Source organism: Cinclus cinclus, chromosome 2 (genome assembly GCF_963662255.1).
Source record: "Cinclus cinclus chromosome 2, bCinCin1.1, whole genome shotgun sequence".
Classification (NCBI taxonomy): domain Eukaryota; kingdom Metazoa; phylum Chordata; class Aves; order Passeriformes; family Cinclidae; genus Cinclus; species Cinclus cinclus.
This window is the reverse complement of record NC_085047.1, coordinates 107,756,138-107,777,207: the sequence shown is the minus strand read 5'-3', so window position 1 is coordinate 107,777,207 and position 21,070 is coordinate 107,756,138. Positions and strand designations below refer to the sequence as shown.

Sequence of the window (21,070 nt, the reverse complement as noted above, 5' to 3'; positions counted from 1 at the left end):
GTTAACTAAGCTTACAACCGGTCCCAGCTGCTTGTAGCTGGAAAGCAGCAGGAATCAGCCCAGGAGCTCAGAAGTGAAATTTCAGGCTTTCAGCTGCCTCTGCTCCAAACATCTTGGCACAGTTAATCCCTGTACAAGTTCCTGTTTGCATTCACTAGTGAAAGTGGGGATTTTTTCCACCTCTAATAGGTAATGACAATTCTTTAGTTTGTAATAAAAAGTGATTGCTTACTGACTTTCCCATCCCTTTTTACCTTTTGCTTTTAATTGACCTTAAACATGAGAGAAACCTTTATTTTTTTTTTAATATAAGTCTTTATCAATGAATTTTATTCCTTAAAATAGCTGTAAACCTTGTTTAACAAGGGACACTGCAAATGTAACATGGATTTTCCCATGTGGTCTGTTAGTGTATTTCTTACTTACTAATAAGAAAGGGTGACATATTTTTAATAAAGTTAAAATTTCTAGGTAAAATATATCTGCTGTAGTTTCAGACTGAAACTAGTTACTGAATAAATTGATAAGGTCATAATCATGAGTGTACCTATAACAGGTTGGAAATATTTAAGAAAAAAATCCTGTTATCTAATAAGTTAAGTTGTTTTACATTACTTTTAAAGTGGAAGGTTTCTGTGTTTTTGGTTGTTTTTTATTTTTTTCCAATTAGAAACATGGAAATGTTATACCAGTCATTTTCTGATTACATTATTGGTACATGTATTTTTGGACAGACAACTGTACGTACTTTCAATAACATACTTTTACCTTGACTATTTCTTTTTTTCTTACGGGTTATTTTTAGGTGCCTTTAACTAGCTTCAGCACTATTTTAAGTTCCATCTGCCTCTTTTTTTTTTTTTCTTTCAAAGCACACTTAACAAGAGTTTCTTAATTTCAGACTTGAACAGTGATCAATGATACAACTGCTTCTTTTTTAGAAATGTCTTTTTTAAAAGTTATAACCTGTACTGAAAATCTGGTCTGGACAAATTTAAAACCTTGTTAACATGAGTGAGAGGATACACTTAATTTCACTGAATTTGCAGTTTCAAGTATTTTTGCCTATCTTACTTTGGAAAGAAGCCTCTTTTCTGTAGTTGCTAAGTAGCTTAATGCTCAAGGCCCACGGTAATTTATATAGGATGTATAATATTTAAAACTGTTCTTTTAAGTAATTTTGTTCCACTGAGTCTCTTGAACATAAAGTACATATTTGGTATTTTAAAGATAGATACAGCATGTAAGGACACATATTCATTTACTGTGAATTTTTTTTTATACATGTATAATATGTAAAATATTAAATTAGTACATTTGAATCCCCCTTCTGGCCTGTAGAGTTTAGGCAACAGTGCAACATTACTTGTATCAGCAGTGGATTTGATGCAAAGGGCTAGATAAAACATAGAACATGAAACATCATGAAAATGAAAAATGAAAAGCTTTACTGGTAAACAGACTGGTGCTCATTTTTTCCTAATCTGAGGACTGAAATTGAAGTAATTTGAGGATTTGTACAATTTTAAGTCATTTTGCATCCTCATTTCAAACAGTTAAGAAAGGCCTTTCACTTTATGCACGCATAAAACTGAATTTAGTTTGAGACTGAGAAAGCAAGCAATTCACTCTTTGCACTCTTTCATTACACGTATTAAAACTTTTGAAATGCAATAAAAAAATTGATATAGAACTCATGTTTTTTGAAAATATTCTCAAATCAACAGGTCACTTTAACATACAAAAACAGTTTAAAGTATTTTTCTAGAGATAAAATTATAGCATCATTATAAACAGTGTTATTGTTAAAATATTGTTCATCTCTGTATAGCACATGAAATTCTAAATACTGTAATTCAATCTTGTTTCATAATTTTAAGTAGAATCACTTTATTTTAAAACTTAGTTTATTAAGAATTTTTATTACCCATTAATTTATCTAGATTTGGCATTACTAAAATTAGACATCAAATTCAAGATTGTCTGATTATGTGCTATTCTAATCATATTTTTGTGTGTCCCATTGAGAATTATTATCAACATGAGGATAGAACCCAAACCCCTTATCCAAAGAAATGTTGTAGTATTGATGGAGCAACAGCAGCATGTTTTATTTATGAGCTCTGGATAGGAGAGAAAGTTTAGTTTAGAGCCTCCTTTGCTCTATGCCTTTGCTGGCCCTCATCAATGAGAGAAGCTTCCTTGGCCCTTGGAGTTTCATCCTGTCTTTCTCTGTCTGACTTTCTGTGCAGTGTGACAGAATATGTTCAATTTAACATGTAATGGTTTTCAGAGGAATACCTGCAGCGTTGGTTAAATGTAAATGAATATGATTAAAACATTAAAGATTGCATTTTCCAATTAAAACTCCTTGAGTTTTGAAATACAATACTTCTAATTAATTTGACTAAATTTCCTGCCTTGTCTTATACCATCACATGGTTAAATTCTATTTACCTAAAATAAAACCTGTGGGGGCTTTTAATTAAGATAGCTTCAAAAAATGTGTTCAGGAGATATGCCTTGTGCCCTTAAAATGCCTGTGTCCAAGTGTACCTGTAACTTTGAGGAAATAGCTTTGTGTTTTACTCCAGTAGAAAGTGTTAAGATTTCAGTGGAGAAAACTTTTGTGCCCCCAGGTGCATATAATACTCTTCATGAAAAAATCTAAAATATTTTTGGTGTGTTACAAATGGTTCTATTGATTTTGACAAGTGAGGGAACAATCAATTCCTCACTCCCATGCAGAGCCAAGGAGAGTTTCAGCCTCTGGAATGTCCTTTTTCCCAAATCATTACCCTGTGAGATAGTGGATAACCATTTTTATTTTTTTCCCCCTGTTGTATTCAACAGTACCATTAGAGTTGTGTGTTTTTAGGGTCTGTAGGAAGTGCTGTGGATTGTCTGTTAGTTCACATTTGTATGGCAGGCAGGTCTGCATGTTTGCCTGAAGCAGTGACCTTTGGAAAGGCTGGATTGCTGACCTCTACTGATCATTAGAGCCCTGATTTCTTTCTTTCCTTCTTTCTTTCCTTCTTTCTTTCCTTCTTTCTTTCTTTCTTTCTTTCTTTCTTTCTTTCTTTCTTTCTTTCTTTCTTTCTTGCTTCCTTTCTTGCTTCCTTCCTTCCTTCCTTTCTTTCTTTATTTCTTTCTTCCTTTCTTTTTCTTCCTTTCTTTCTTCCTTTCTTCCTTTCTTTCTTCCTTCCTTCCTTCTTTTCTTTTCTTTTCTTTTCTTTTCTTTTCTTTTCTTTTCTTTTCTTTTCTTTTCTTTTCTTTTCTTTTCTTTTCTTTTCTTTTCTTTTCTTTTCTTTTCTTTTCTTTTCTTTTCTTTTCTTTTCTTTTCCTTTTCCTTTTCCTTTTCCTTTTCCTTTTCCTTTCCTTTCTTTCTCTCAATGATCTTGGTGCAATAGCAGCTGTGATTTGTAACGCTTATGTAGGAGATTCTCCCTCTAATGTGTATGCTTTAGTTTTGGTCTTCATGTACAGACTTTAGATCCAAGTATAGAAAAGAAAACGTTCATAGATTTTCCAGGTTTATTTCCTACAACAAAGGCATCTGTGTATAGTAGCATTAAAGAATTTTGCTTTATAGTTTTCTAAGATTTATAAGTATTTTAAGTGCTATTATAAATGTATGTTAGTATGTTAGCCTGTGGTGATCAGTGAGCTAAGGGAAAAGGAGGAATAAATAATACCTTTTAAAAGAAAAATACACTTGGGGTGGAGGGTACCAAACCATTTCTTAGATGTCCAAAATTTATTCAGAAATCCAGTCCTGAAAGAATAATAACACATAGCAAAAATAAGAATTTAAAATATAAAATTTGTATGGAACATCATGGTATTTGGACAGAAGGCATTTGATTTATTAGAATTTAATTAAGGTGCAGCAAAGAAATTATAGCTATATTTTGGTGTAATAAATAATTCTTAAAAATTAAAAATGAAAATTTGTTTGATAAGTGATGTCATTAGAGCAGAAACAGTAGCTTAAATAAACTATGGATGATGTAGTGAGGCATCAAACTTTAAAAAACAGTTGCATGTTTTAAAAGAGTACAAAATGGAATTTTCAAAAAAAAAAAAAAACAAAAAACAAAAAAACAAAGTTATTACTTGAAAACAGTGGCAATCTCTTATGGAATATGTTCTGAGAACTTTTTTCAAGTAATTTGGAAAGTATTTTGAAAAAAAAAAAATTCCCTCCTAAGGATGAATAAGTAAATAATAAAGATCTGGTTTAAGTTGAAGCATAGCTTCTATTAATATATAAATATATGCATGTTTAGAGGATGTTAAAACCACAAAAAATACAGACAGTTAAAGGTATGATATGCAAGTTTTATGTTTGATGTTTATGTAGGCAGGCTTCCAAGTTTTTATTTTCCTATCTTCCTTATTTCTGATGTAATCTTTCCAGATTTCTCTCTTTGGTATTTGCATCCTATCTAATGTAACAATATTTGCAGCTTCTACCAAAAGTGCTTTTTATCCTCATTTGAGCAAAATGTCAATTGACTTATGAACTGCTGGTTCAGTTTATTGTTTGTATCAGCTTCTGAATTGCCAGTTCTTACATACTAAGCTTGATATTTCTTCACTCTAGAAAAAAACATTTTCCTAACTTTCCATTTGAGAGGTCTTTTGTCTAGTAGTTTGAAGTTGTTTGTACTTTGTTTGGTGGAAAACATATATAAATTTCAGTCCTGTGGGGTTGGGGGTTTTTTTGGTATTTTTTTTTTTTAATTAAGCAAGTCTAATATCAATTTTTTTACTCTATTTTGTATTCTAATGCATTGTTCCTGGAGTTCCAACAGATTAATTTTTAAAATTGATGTCTGTCAAAAGCAAAACACAAACCAGAAAAGGTGAAAGGAGAGGTGAGGGAGATGAAGGGAGAAATAAGAAGTTCTAAAGATTACTTTATAAAATAAAAAAAAACACCCATCATGCTTACACTGACTGTGCCAGGAATATCACATTCAGAGATCAGTAACTTCACATGTAAGTCAAAGACTATCAGTAAGATGAGAAGACTTCCTGACTTTGAATTTAACAGTTAGATCAAGGAAAAAAAAAAAAAAAATCTGTTGCATTTTGTCCATTCTGAAAAGTATTGAGGTATGATGACAGTAAATGACTAGATGTTTGCATAAGTTCTCCCACTTGAATTTCATTTTTTTAAATTAATTAGAAAGTACATTTCCACAGCACAGTATGTGCTGTACGTTATTCCAGACCCTCAACATAATTTTGTTCAGTATGATTACCTTTTTAAAAGTGCCCTCTAGTCCATTTATAATCGACTACTCCCTAACAGATTACAATCAGTTTCTGTCCAATATCTTTGGTCCTAAAAATTACCTGCCTTATTTCTCTGTTCTCGTTTGCTTCTACTCACACTCTTAACAGACTACTCTACTCACAGTGCTCGTGTCTTTTCTACGTCACCAAGGAAATGCTTTCTCTGTTATGCCAGGCCATCTTTTGCTGCTTCTTGTTTTTCATGGTTCTCCTGTCCCTTTTAAATTCAGTTTCAAAATCACTTCCTTCTGCAGTGATGGCTTAAACCGAGTTTTAAGTTGTTCATGTGCAGCCTCCAAATTTTCTGTTTTAACTCCACCTTCCATTCTTTAGCCTCATTCCTGGCTTTTGCCCCCTTTCTTTGAACATACTTGATGGCAACTGCAATAAATATGCTATTTAATACCTACAGCTTAGAGTCATGCATTATATTTTAGTAAATATAAATATATGTGTTATGGGGAAGGATAATGTTGCTTGGCAATATTTAACCTGTAAGGCACCTTCTTTTTCTGTCACATCAACAATACCAGGAAAAAGTATTTGATGAAATATTTGGAGATTCTGTTTCAACATTTTGGTAATTATTTGAAGAGCAAAAATAGCTAATTTATTCCTAGAAGGATGTACTATGAATAAATAAGTCTCAACAGGTGTGCAGATCCAGAAGTAAGAAATTGCTTTTAGCTAGATCTCAACTAGCAAAGAAAAGTGGAAAGGGGAAAATAAAAATGAGTATTGAGAAAGAAAGGAAGTGGAAAGTTAGGGAAGAATATGGTTTTGAAACAGCACATTTATAATGTATTTTTTTAACTGACAATTTCAGAATTAGTATTGTCTGTTAGGGATTTTGCAGCTACAAAGCTGCATATTAGTTGTACATTGTCTCTATAATGAGAATTTAAATGTTTGTAACTCACTGTCTCATGCCCACCTCTTTAGTAATTGTATCTGGCTACATCTGACTATTCTCACTTTTGCATTCTCCACTGATTTGTGGTTCAGAAATTTCTTGAACTGGAGATGACATATTTTTGTTTAAAAGTCCTCAGTGGATTTTTATCCTGTTCTTCTATCTAGTTGCTGCTCTCTGTAAGCATTTCAAAAGTTTTCTATATAGCTTTCAGTACTCTAGAAGGACTTCTTGGTAGTTCCTATTCTAATATTTTAGAAATATTTTAATATTTACTGTATTAATACCAAGTTTATAAACCTGAAGCTCTGCATTCAGAACAGGAGAAAAAACATACTGTGAGGTTATTGGTTATAATTTTGACTGATTCACAGCTTTTATTATTCAGAGCATGTAGCTACAAGCAAGGGAGTTACACTACAGAATTATAGGGAAAAAAAAAAGAAACAAATATTAAATCACTTGATCCTTTTCTGTAATGTGCTTTTGGTTGGCTTTTAATTTTAAATTGAAAATATATTCATTGCAGTGGTTTCCATTGAAGGAGGAGAGACTCTTTAATAGACACTAAAATACATTTTGGGAGAGTTTAAATACAAAATGGATAAACTACATAAGAGCCATGAATGGATATTCAGCTTATTTGAGCAAATTTCACTACTAAGATTGTAGATGACTTTGCAAAGCTATCTATTTGAATAATTCCTTCCAACTCTAATAGCATGATTCAACACATGTTGTTGAATACTCTGAAATCTCCAGGACTTCAGCTTCACAGAAAATGTGTATTATATCCTCTAATTGGCTGTTGCCTCAGGATCTTCTCAAAAGAAAAAAATTATCCTGGAGACGTGTCTTGTTGAAATTAATCGCTGAGGCTGTTGATGCTTTTGAAGGCATTTTGATATTACATTATGTGTAAATATAAAAAGAGTTTCAAAGTTAAATATTCTTATTGAGAAGACTGGAGGGTCTTTTATGCTATGAGTAGCACAGATTTTGCTGACAGCAGTAGCAGAAGAGAGAATAAGGGGAAAAAAAGAGGAAGAAATAACAACTGAATGGGATGCTGAAAAGAGAAGGCTACTTTTTCTTTCAGAATTATGGAGCCACATTTATACATTTGCAAAACGTTTTTAAGTATAAGGCTGTAGAATTCACTATGAAGTACATGTGAAAGTAGAAGGAAAAAAAAATCAAGCCCTAGATTTTTTTCCCCCCCTGTTTGCTTTTGGCCTGCATTTCTGTAATATTAATCTTGAAATCTCTGTTTGTATTTTAGCAGGATTCCTTTTGGTGATTGTTCCTTGATTTGTCTGTTGGCAGAGAGAAATGGGGTGCAGTCTATATTTCTATCTCAATCTCCTATATGACATGCTAAAGAAATAATTCAGTACTTTTTTGGATGATCTATTTGCATTTCTCTTGGCTGAGAAATAATTTGCCTCTTTACATTCCGGTTTTCTGTTTATATATTTAATAGTTTGTCTCTACATGGAGGTTTTGAGAATGCAATTTAGAACATGAAACATTTCACAGAATGGTTTAGATCAGAAGGGGTGTCTTTAAAATGGCTTTCTCAGAGCAGTCTCCTTCGAAGTGGATGTTACTTTAGTCATTACTACATTTAGAATATGCATTTTAAGAATTAAAATTAAATAAGCACATCTGTTGTCTATTCAGTCTTGAGTATTTTTCATGCCACTGAATTATACTGTGACCACAATTCAAATTTTAAGGAGATCTGACCCTCAGTGGATACATTTTCCTTTTTTGTTCATATGTATGTGACAGTACAAAACACTCTGGAAATTTCTCAGATAAGCTGAATCTGCTGATCTGGAGTTAGGTTGTTGGTAGCATTACTGGGAAAAGTCCCCAGGCCTCTTGACCTGTGATATACTTTCATCAGGACCCTGTTACCATTTACTGTTGAAGAGTTCTGAGAGGAGTTGTTAGTTAATACTGAAAATTTATCCTGGGGCGAAAATTCGCCTTTCTTTATGTAGAGTAGAATCTTATTTATGTATTATGTAGAGGCCAAATGATCTCACAGTCTACTGGTGACATGACAGCACCTGAAATACACATCCCCTTAAAATGTGCTCGGGTCTTTCATCAGAAAAGGGAAGGTTTGAAGAATGGTGGGTAGACCAGCCCATTCAACAGGAAGAAATCATAATTTAGTTGTAGGTTTATGGTGAAAGTAATTCATTCAGTCACAGTCAGTTGATTTACACCAAATCATATTCTGTCTGGAGCCATGATTCTTAATTGCTTGAATAGGAAATGCCTCCTTCAGAGAGGCAAATCCTGATGTCATCAGCAATGCTACAAACAGCAATGCATTTTATGAGCAGAAAAGCTCAACAAAATTAAAACCTTTAAATAAACAGAGACTGAAATTTCTCCCTGGAGACTTGATAAAAGCAGTATATTTTGATACACTTTGCTACAAGTAGCTACTAAGCAAAACATGATTTGATATTTTTCCAAGTACAGGCGTGCTGAAGAAAGCAAGCTAAGGAGAAAATCTTTTTGCAAAGCACTGACTAACTTGACCATGTATGCAAAATGAAACAGTTTTTCACTTTTCAGAAAGCTTGATCATTATGGGCAGTTGGCAGCCTTGATTGCTGTCTCTTAAGTCTTAGCACCATCTTACCTATCCTCAAAGTTCCCATCTTAGTCTCTTCCCCAAACCAGTTGATTGCAGTTTTTTCACTGTCTTTCAGTTGTCTTAAGCTTAATTCTAAACTTGAGAACCCAAGGTGCAAAGTTTTGCTTTAATGCCAATAAGGTATTTATTTGTCTCTTTCAGTCTTTATTTGTACCAGCTGTATTTGGTAGAGTAGCTGAAGAAATTAATGTTCTTTTACCACTTTCCTGTCAATAGTTCCAACATTTTCCTTCCTTTGTAATGAATGTGCTTTCATCAATACTGCCTGGCTCCAGCTTTTCTCCTCAACATATACATTGCCTAAGCTCCATTGATTTTTAATGACCTAATAATCTGCTGCATCTCAAAACTGCAGTTGCAAGGACAGGTCAATTCATCCAAGTGGAAACATATGCAGTAGAAATGGAACCACAGACAAAATCAAGTACTAAAAATCTAACATATCTCAACTGAGCAAGCAAAACCTGAAATTTTTCAGATTTATCATAAGGTCAAACCTGTGTGGGTTTTCAGACAAATAGCAAAACAAACAAACAAACAAACAAACAAAACAAATACAAAAACAAAACAAAACCAAAAAAACCCCAACAACAAAACCACCCCCCCCCCCAAAAATCAACAAAAAACCCAACAAACTTTCTTACCCAAGATTCATTTACAAAGATGGTTTTAAAATACTTAATAAGATGGAAGTGCTAGCCTCATTTAGAACAAGAAAATTGTTATCATTATAATAACAAGGGATCTGAATAAATTTATCTTATAAGTTTTATTACCAGAAATGCCTGAACTATTCTGTCTAGACTCATCTGTTGAGAAAACATAATCATGATTATTGAAAAGACCATATTAACATTCAACATTTTAACAGTCATAATTTTGAAATCAAAGACACATAAACTAGATTTTGTAATGAGGAAGTTGGAGGAACTGAAAGAATAAGCAATGATTTTATTCTTAGATGATAGGAGGCATAGTCAAAGACTGAATAATGTGAACTATTTTCTGAAGTTGTTATCCTGCAAAGGGGGTGTTCAAAATGAGAATTATACTCTGAACTTAAATTTGCCTTTAATAAAAAATGTTTCTTTAAAATTTTATGTCTTTGACTTGAAAAGCTCTAAATGTCCAGAGCCACATTCTTTATCTTTTACAGTGGGACAGGCAGTTTCTGAAGGAAGGAAATGCATAATATAAATAAGACTGCTGGAATGAACTCTAAATGTTTCCTGTAGAACTATTTTCTAAAGCTGCCCAACAAATTTCTAAAACTCAGAATCAGTCTTTATGTATTAATAGAAACATTATTGGAGAATTTGCTAATACTCAACTAATCCTTCTCCTCCCTTTAGGAATATAATGCAGTAGCAGGTGAGGAACACTTTGTTCCCTCACTTTCTCACCTTGGAGGGGCTCATGGTTTAAGTTCTTTCAATTAATTCATGAATCTACCAGAAATAGTTCATCTTTTTCCTGGCTTCTGAAAGTCAGAGGATTTTTACTTTCACTTAAATCTTCAGAGTCCTTGGGGTCTTTCAGCCCCCATACCCAAGCAGGAGATGGTGACGTGTACAGAGATTAAAATTCCCATCATTTCATCTAGGTATAATTTGTCTAAGTGCAATAGAAAGCAAAGGGGGTGTAAGGGGGAAGTCTAGAGGACAGCATATGGGTCAAGAGCAACTTTTTTTTTACATCAGTCCACAACAACAACCAGGATTGTTACACACAAAACTATCTGATCCTTTTTCAAAACAGACTGAGATGACTGATTTCCAGCTACACGTGATGCGGTGTTCATTAAACATCTAAATTTCTCACGTCCTTTCACTGGTGTTGGTCGGTGCTCTCCCAGGTATGGCAGACTTGAGAGTTCACTGGCTCTGAGAGGGCTCACACACAGTGGGAGGCTGCTGTCCACATCCTGCTGTGGTCCTGGGAAGCTCAACCAGTCTCAGTTTAGGACTGCTGCTCCCAGGGTCACAAGAGAATTGGCATTAGTGGTAATGTCTTTGTCATGGCCATAATTTGGGTCAGTAACTTTCTTTAAAGGTTGGATAACAAAACAGTTGTTCTGCTCAGGTCATTATTTCATTAGTTTAAGCAATGAAAACGAGTTTCCAAGACTGTTCATTAAGAAACAGTTGGCTTGTTAGCCAACATAAGTTAATGGGAGCAGACAATATTTGTGATGAGCTCAAGGCCCAAGCCCATGAGTATTTCTGAGCTGACTGTGCAGCCCAAGGAGGAGGGAGGCATGCACTTCCACAATGAGGTTTTGTTGAAGTTTTTTTTCAGTAAATTACTCTGTTTTTTTGCTCTAACTGCAGCCAATCAATTTTGCATTGCATGCTCATTAAACACTTTATTAAGAATAGGTTTTGATTTAAGAATGAAACTGTATTCATATTTAGGCAGCTATTTTTCCTAAGAATGTCCTTCCTAGCATTATATGGCTACACAAATTTGATTCACCCTGTCTTTATTGCTTTTCATTCTCTTAAAAAATATGATTAGAAACAGCCATCACAACTTATATCAGATATATATATTAATAACTGTGTTATCCATATAATATATGCAACACCTTAAAATGATATTTTTCTTACTTTTGAGGCATTTCTAAGAGATTTCATGTAAATTCATAAACAAGAGCATTCATAGGTTGAGCTGTTTTGTTGCCTACCAATATGATTTATAAGAATTAGAAATTATTCTTGTTTGTCTTATGTGAATTATTTAATTTTGAGAATATTCTTAGCGCTGTAGAATCTGTGCACTTAAATTTGGGATTTATTATGGGATGAATATTCAGTATAATAATCTTTGAAACAGTACTTTGGTTTTTGTTTTTAATACAATGAGTGTGCATAGGCATTAAGTCAGTAGTTGCCCACTTCTAAGTGTTTCATGTTCCGTTTGCAATTGATTCCACTGATTTAATAGCTGTTTTTTATTTGATGTGCAGGATAAGCAAGGGTGGCAGTTATCTTTTGGAAAGAAAACAGCACTGACAGAATTAGTAGACATGAAATATACCAGTGTTTATTTGAAAAATCAAAAAAACCTATTTTCCTCCAAGGAGTGTTTTTTATCCTTGTAGACATTTTACAGTGTTACAATTTTAGAATTCTATACTTACATATTTTTCCTCTAGTCTTGTCCTGTTTCCCTTATGTCAGAAAACAGCCTGTTTTTTCCTTTTTTTTCCCTTTCTTCTTTTTCTTTTTTTTTTTGATTGCGAACACCATTTGAAATACTTGTCAAGAAACTCCTTTGATTTCTATTTTTATTAGAATTTTTTGATTTTTATACTTCTTTGAGAGTTATTACAACAGATCTGAAATTAGTCTAGGCACCATTTTTTTCATTGAAGGTTGCAAGTCCGAGATTTTTTCAGTGTTCTTCTGTATAATATTCATTTAAGCATGAGAGAAAGCAGAGAAAATTTTCATTAGGAAAAATTATGCTAATTAGTTGTTCCTCAGAAAAACTGTTGTTGGGGGTCCTTAGTTAACACTTACCATACATGAGACAATACAATGTCTGATCTAGAGAAAGAAGAACTTTCAGATGAAGACATTTCAAACAAATGCAGACAACATAGATCATCACAGATCTCTACAAACATAATATCCTTAGCCTCACTCAACTCTTAAAGCAATTTTTTTCTTTACCCTCTAACAGATATGGATATATACCATGAAGTATTGCTGTAGAAAGAGAAAACAACATTACCTCGAAAAAGCACTGATCTAGATTTCCCTTTCCACCACAGTGGAAAAGATACATTTTGCTGCAGGAATGTGGTGTGCCTGGGTGCAATTTCTTATTGCATTTTATATTATTTGAAATCTAGAATTACACACAGTTCAAAAATTAATTTGGGCAGAAAGAATATATCCTGACCATTTTCTGTGCTTCGTCATTTATATATCTATAAGTTAGTACTTCTTTCAACAACAAAAACAAAAAAAACTCAACAACCCAAACTATGAAGTTCATCAGATTTCCAAGCCTGCTTTTTCTGATGAGGATTCAATTACTGACCATAGTGTTTCTCACACAAGAGGTGATAGAATCATGACTATCACCTCACCTAACACATATTTAGGGACCTGCATGAATTTCATGTGATTATTAAATATATGCAATTCTGAATGAATCTGTAGTCGTGAAGATGAAAATTTCATTTTTAGTGATGACAGTGCATGCATGGCACTTCCTGAAGTCAGTTCACTTGGATGAGCTCTAATCCTATAGGGGCTGTTCACAAAAGAGTTGGGCTGGATGATTCTCTGGGTCCCTTCCCACTCAGATTTCTGCTGTGTTCCTGCTTGTGGTCCTAGTGATAAACTTGAACTTTCACTTCTGAACTGCAATGAAAGGCTTTATTAGCTGCTTTGAGCATTTTGTCGGCACAAGTTTGTCAGTAGAAACAATTTTTGCCAACTATAAAAACATTAAGTGCCGAGGTATAATTTTGTATATGGAAGCATAAGCATATTTATATGTATAGCTTTTTTTTAGATTAAATTCCAAACAAAGTACCTAAACTTGTTCTGAACTCTTTCAAAAATGTATGGGATGGAATCTCCTGTAACAAATGCCTTTTTTGTTTCTCTTCTATCCTAGTTTTCTACTTTTATACTAATCAATAAAAGCTTGTTGATTTCTCTTGACTTTAAGCAGTAGACCAGAAATGGGATTTCTGTTCTCATGAGAAACACTTGGCTTCTAAAAAATAATTATAAGGTTGGCTTGTGCAGAAAAGAGAAATCAACATTTTTACTTGGTTTTAAAACATGATTTTGCATGAGTTTTTGAGCTTTTTTCGGCTTCCTAGAATGGTTTTCACAAAATATGTGTCTGTGGATTGCTCAAGCCTAGCATTGCATGTAGTGTGAAGGTTTGTTGGTTTGGGTTTTTAAAATGTCATGTTTTTCATAGATTCTCTGCCAAGTCAGCAAGTAACATGCTCCTTTTTTGTTTATATCATTTTATGAGCGGCTGTGGTAAATACCTCTCTAAATATGTGGTAAATATTATTTTCATTATTCACTATTCAGAACATTTGAATGGGATTTTGAATAACAGTGTGAAATATCTAACTAAATATGAAGGTTTTTTTTATTTATTTCCTTCCATCTTAACTGATTTTGGTCAGTTAACTGATTCTGTATTACAAAGTACTTTTATGTATAAGCCATATGATTAGTTATTTATGTATTTATTTATTTTTAAAGAATACAGTGGTGTTCCATTTATCCCTTTGTAGAACTGTCTGAGCAGATGTCATTTTTTATTGCTCTTAAAATTTTGTTTTTGTTCAGTTTTTAGAAAGAGCTGAAGAAAAGAAATTTAGCACCATCCGGATGGCGGCTGGAGATCTTGAAAACTACCAAACTGCTTTAGAAGAAGTACTCACGTGGCTTCTCTCTGCTGAAGATGCATTACAAGCACAAGGAGATATATCCAATGATGTAGAAGTTGTTAAAGAACAGTTTCACACCCATGAGGTAAATGTTTATACTGTTTTTTTTCAAAAAATATTTATTTTATTCTATTCTCTTTGCTTTTTTGGGGGCGATTTGTTTTGTTTTTTATTAATTTTGATTTAGAGGATGTAGACTGGAGACTCTGCCCTACAGTCATAGTATTGTTTATGTTGGAAAAGACCCTTAAGATCCTCAAGTCCAACCATTAACCTAACACTGCCAAATCCACCACTAAACTATGTTCCTAAATACTGCACCTACACAGAATGGTGACTCAACCCCTTCCCTGGGAAGCCCATTCCAATGTTGGATGGTTTTTTTTGGTTTTTTATTTGTTTGTTTGTTTTTTTCCCCCTAAAATCCCATTTTAACATCCTCTGGTGCAACTTGAGGCTATTTCCTCTTATCCTGTCATTTGTTGCTCTATCCAGCTCTTTGCAACCTTCTTTCAGTTAGTTGCAGAGATCAGCAGGGTTGCCCGGCAGCCTCTTCTCCAGAATAAACAACTTTTTGCCCTTTGAAGAAAATGAAAATATTCATTTCCAGTTTATATTACAAGGTTTGGTGAGGGGTTGAATAAATTAAAACCAAGGTTAAAAATCTTGTTGGCAAAATGGTGCAATTCTGATCTTTTATTTTAAAGAATGTAACTGAAAATGAGATTTTTTGTTTTTTAATTGTCAGGGGTTTATGATGGAATTAACGGCTCACCAAGGACGTGTAGGTAATGTTTTGCAAGTTGGAAGTCAACTTCTATCAACTGGAAAACTTTCAGATGAGGAAGAGAATGAAATCCAAGAACAAATGAATCTACTTAATTCTCGTTGGGAAAGCCTCAGGATAGCAAGTATGGAAAAACAAAGCAAGTAAGTAATATGTCACGTGAAATAAAATATATAGATTTTGACTGAAACACTCCTGAACTTGACTAGCTTTTGGGATTTTCCTTCACTGTGAACAAAACTCCATCTTGTATCTGTTTTAACCTGAAACTTGATGTGCAGTGATTTTGAACTTTGCATGGGTTTTGGAGCCTGGAAGCCACAAAAAGTAGCAACTATCAACAACTCGGACACAAATAACACTTTAACCACAATTTACATAACGTACTTCATCTTATTGCAATTGTTTCAACAGCTATTAGATTGCACTATATTGAGCTACAAAGGAGAGAATCATTGCAAAGATAAAAAAAGGAGAAGGGATACGAATCTTTTAAGGCCTGTAAAACTCAATCCCATTAAGAGAATAAATGAGAGTTTAGGTTTTCTGGAAATACTGCCATGCTTTTACTGGAGTGCAAATTACGCTATTATAAAAGGGCAAGTCCTAGAGTTTGAAGTTGAACTACAAGTAGAAGTAGAGAAATAATCTATTAAATAGTCATCATAATATTTGGAGATTTTTAATATTATTATATCTGTTTTTGAAATTTTGGTTTATGTAGTACCATCTTGGCTAGGAAATTCTATAAATGTAAGAGCTTGTGATTGTGCCACAGGAGAGTAATTTGGTTTACAGGATAAAGAGATAAAGAATATATTTTCTTATGTTCTTCATAAATATGCATTGAACATATTCAGTTATTCATCTTGCTCCTCTCTGAGCTTTTTCCAGTTCTACCTTACCTTTTGGAGTTGAGAGGTTTGCCCATTTCATTAAAAAGCAAACTGTGATTTCAAACAATTGCATGACATAACTCTCTCTCTTGCAATATTTTCTTAGCAATTCCATACACTTGTTTTCTGTTCAGCTTGCTACTGAGTATTGGGAATGTTTCCTTTATAATGTCTTCCTTTGACTGTAAAATTGTTTATGGGTTTCAGATGTTTCAATCTAACTTATTCCAGTTCTACTTTTCTTTTTTGTTTGTTTGGGTTTTTGTTTGTTTGTTTGTTTTTGTTTGTTTATTTGTGGTGTTTTTTGTTTTTTGTTTTGAGAGAGAAAAAAAAAATGATGATGCTTTACTGTAGGGAATTTTTATTTGCCATGGTTATTTTCATTTAAATCAACATGGGCAAGCAGCTATGTGTACAAGTGGTACTTTGTGTACTTAAAATGTCCTTTAACACCAGTTGTTAAACCTATCTCTCAGCTGCAGCTGTTGGTCATTTTTTGGGGAATTGAATGGCCTAGTAACTTCTAAAGCAGGTCATGTTTGGGTAATGTTAATTCAGTAGAAGACATAAAATGATAGGAGCTTCACAGAAAGTGTTGTGCTACTATTTAATTTCTTATACAAAAAAAAAATCTATGATAAATTCAATTATATTTGAGATAGGACAAAAGAAAATTTCCAGGAGTGATATACTTAGATAGAGTTAATTTTGGCCTTTTGGTAAAAACCCTGTATTTCAAGAAACTGACTGGAGGATAATAAAATCTTTCATATCACAATATAATATAATTCTGGGTTATTATACATAATTTAAACTCTCAGGATTTATCTTCTACTTCAGCTTAAAGCACAATCTTCTGAGCACATTGCTGTAATCTTGTCCCTAAGGCAGCAGTGCCACAGTTAGTGAAATAGAGATGGTTTTTGTGAAGATGAGAACAACAAGGCTGTCTGACCTCTGTGTGTAATGCTAATAGGTAATAGTAATGCTCATAGGTAATGGGAATGTAATGGTAATAGGAAATGTGAAAAAAGGTACCACACTTTACAACACAGGAAAAACAAAAGCAAGCAGTAAACAAGGACAGGAGGAAGAGAAACAGATAAAGATGCTATAAAAGTGAAAGGGTCTTAGAAAAAGTGATTTAGGAGGTCAGAATGTCAGAGGAAGAATGGAACACAACAATGCCTTTGTGTAAAAGCAGCCCAGATTGGATTTCTCATGTATTCACTGTGCATTGAAAGTATTTGACTCTTCTAATAAGCAGTGCACTAGCATGCTGAAGGAAAACTGTTAGTTTTTTAAAAATTTCTTCCTCCTGGCCTTTCCCAAACAGGAATCTCTCTAGTAAAGCATCTCAGTGATAAATATGCCACTGGAGAGATAAACAGTGCAATTTATCGCTTTATAGGAAGTTCTACAACTTTTAAAACACATTCAATTCAATGAGAAAGTTGGGATTTTTGGAAACCTGTAAGAGCCATACTATAAACAAAGGTTTTGATAATCTCCTGAGGTATATAAATAAATTCTAAAACGTCATATCATATGTTTATAAAAGTATTTTGAAAACAAAGAACTAGCTGGTGAATGGTGAGAAAGAAGCATTTTTTTGCTTAGCAATAATATGCGATTATTTTTTGTATTTAATTTTTAAATTTATGCTTCTTACTTCAGAATAATATCAATATTATGTTTTCATCATAATTTCTTAAATTCAGTTTACCTTAGCAGGTTTTCTGAACCGTATATTTAATTTATTGCTAAGAGAAGTACCTCCAGGATGAAGCATTGCACTTTATCTTTAAAATAGCTTAGTTCAGAATATCAAGACAATAAGATACACAGCTGAAGGGGAAGAACTGAGATCCCTAATCCCTTTTGAACTATGGGATTTATGGAATCAAGGTATCATCTTTCTGTACTCTATCTGCAATTAATAGAGAGATTAGGATAGAAACAGTACTGTATGAGTCATCTGATGGTGTTAATTGATATTTCATATATTAGTTTCAGTTAAAAAAAACCAAAACCAAAACAAACAAAACCAAACAAACAGAAAACAAAACAAAAACAAAAACAAAAAAAAAAAACCCTAAATAAATCTGAAATAATAGAATGCTGTTGATGAAGACTTTTTTTTTTTTTTTTTTTTTTTTTTTTAAGGAAAGTTTAGAGTGTTTCTGAAGTGGCAAATGTAAGTGGAAATCTGGAAGGGATTTTTGGCCAGATCATTTTTGACCTATCTATACAATTTGATTAGGCAAAATTGAAGTATTTCCTGGTTAATTTTTCAAGTATTCTTCACTGAATCACTGAAAAGATAACACTTTTTCTATTTAATAGCCTAAATTAGAGGAAACGTGGTATGGTAAGCTGTTTGAGCAGTTTGTAAAATACTTTAATGGATAAAACAAGCTTTAAAAAAAAGAGTGCAGAAATTTTTAACTCCAGATAGAAATGCAACTGGAAGACAAATCTTTAATAGAGGAAGACAAATCTTTAATAGACCAAATATTATATGGTACAGTCAGTTTCTGAAGAAAAAGCTTCAAACCAGTCTGTCTGAATGAAAACTATTTAAAAAAAAAAAAATCAATTACCTTCTTCATAGAACCATGGAATTTGCTGTTTTGGAAGGAACCGACTGAGGTCGTTGAGTCCAACTCCTGGCCCTGCACAGACACGCCAAGAGTCAGATCCTGTGCCTGAGAGCTTTACCCAAACACTTCTTGAGCTCTGGTGCTGTAACAACTGCCCTGGGAAGCCTGTTCCCCTTTTCAGAACTTATATTGCTGCCTTCAAACGTATCCCTGTGAAAATCTGTTAGCGTACGGGGCAGAGGTTTCTGCCTGTTGTTTTCTTCATTTATAAATTTTAACTATTTTTTCTTTGTTTTGCAGTTTGCATAAAATCCTAATGGAACTGCAGAATCAGCAGCTAGCCCAGCTGGCTGATTGGTTGACAAAAACAGAGGAAAGGACAAAGAAAACTGATTTGGAACCCTTAGGTCCAGATCTAGAGGACCTAAAGCGTCAAATAGAAGAACATAAGGTATGCTGTGGTGTGGTTCTAAAAGCATAAAAACCAAACTGAGCATTTGACATTTTAGAAGCTCTACTCCTGCCATTAGAACATAGCAAAGTAATATGAAATCTTGGTTTAATATTTGTTGTTTTGTATAGTTAACAAGCTTTTGTAGACTTACTTTATCACAACTGTGAGCTTTATTCCAGTATTTAAAAAATTGCTTTATTTGATATGTAAGCAATATGCTACAATATCTAAGGCAACTGTAACATCTTTTCATTATGTTACAGTGAAAATATATCAGTTTGTTTTTTTTTAATACCTGTGTATTCTTTCTTTTTAATCTTGTTTTTTTCTCTTACACATTGTAGCAGCAATGATGCAGTAGTCAGACCACATAATATTGTTAGGACTCCAGAGATTCTGAATGTATATTTTAACTGAATATATATTATGCACTGTAAAATATACTATTGTCTAACAGTAGAAAAACATTTTTGGTAATGCATTTAAATAACAGGAAAAGAAAAGAAAAATATTAAGAATTAAAAAGAGAGAGAGATGATAGTTTGTGTAATAGATTGATTCCATTTACTGGATTAGATTGACTTGCTTAATATTAATTTGGATTTTAAAAAATTATTTATGTGTCTATAGCAATGATTATGATAAGGAAATACAGGAAATTATAGAAAACAGATGATTTGTGAGGTGGTGATGATTTTGTATGATGACCTGTTAATGTCTCTACATCAATGGCACAAAGCAGTTCCTTGACATGGTATTTTGAGAGATTTTAACTTCATTGATGCTTCGTGGCCTGTGTCAGTGCTAATCCAGGTTTTAGAGGGCAGATCACCCTGAAAAACAATTCAAACAGAAATCAGCTTTTACAGTTCTTTTAAAAAGAGGTCAAAAGCTGCAAAAGACTTCATGATGCACTTGTGTGTTAAAGATTATTTCTTTGCATTCTGATTAAGGAGTGCTACTGAAGAAGAATACAAATTCTGCAGCTCCAGCTGCTGCTAGTGTTGTCTGTGCTTGCCCTGTGAGAACACAATGCACTTGTGGGCTTGCTAGCTAAGGACGTTTTCTGACATTAAATTTTCATTTTTAAAAAAGACAGCAGGTAATTATGTGATGGTAATTAGAGACAGAAACATGGAAGATTTTGAATACATCAGTACTGAGTGTTGAAGAACTTTATTCCTTTTTCTGTGCATTTTATGCTTGAATACTAACCTACAATGTAATCCTTTTTTTATGCAATCCCTTTATGCTGCTTCTTTCTAATGCTGAGAAAAATGGGTATTTCGCTTGCATTTGAAGATTCTGAGTGAAGACATGCAGAAATCTCTTTTCCACGTGCTAGTTCTTCATTTTGGTGTGTTGAATTAGTGAACATTTTTTATTTATGTGTATTATTTTTCAAATCAGTTTCATGTGCAACAGGCAATTTAACTAGAAATACTGGAAATAAAATTGTTGGAGTTTAATTTTAATAACATTTGTATTTATCACTTGTCTTATTCAGAATCCAAGGAATAGGATTTTCCATTCTTTCAGTTATTGAGTGTCCTATAATTCAATTGTATTTTACATACGGCAAAGCTGCCTCTTATAGCAAGGGTTAAAACAATGGAATTTTAATGGGACAGTTATTGCTTCATTATTAAACAAGCAAATAAAAAAGCGAAACCCAACACCCTTCATATTTTCTCTTAGTCTCACGTGAATCTGGTTATATCAGAAAACAATGTTTTGTGAATTCATAAGAACCAAGTTTGAAGATATAAAAAGCAATCATCATTTCAAATGAAACAGACTTCAGCAAACATGATAGATTTGGGTTGTTTCCATCTTGCCTCTATCTCCTCTTTGCCCTTAAAATTTTGCCTTCCTCTCTTGACCTGTTTATTAGTAGGTACTTTTCACTCTATTTCATTGTATGTATCCCCCCTTTGACTTATGAATTCCATACATGTGATTTCTTTATTCTATGTATTTTAAAATGACCTTGTAAAAG

At 33.2% G+C, this 21,070-nt stretch overlaps 1 protein-coding gene across 2 annotated transcripts in view; it reads left to right on the top strand.

The window, feature by feature from the left end:
- The window catches only part of DMD (dystrophin), a 767,992-nt gene that overhangs the window by 50,233 nt on the left and 696,689 nt on the right, over positions 1–21,070 (top strand). For both annotated transcript variants that reach the window (XM_062488103.1, XM_062488102.1), the window contains 3 exons: positions 14,231–14,416; positions 15,080–15,261; positions 18,918–19,068. In XM_062488103.1, coding sequence (XP_062344087.1) covers positions 14,231–14,416; positions 15,080–15,261; positions 18,918–19,068 — 519 coding nt within the window. The remainder of the gene's footprint in view (positions 1–14,230; positions 14,417–15,079; positions 15,262–18,917; positions 19,069–21,070) is intronic.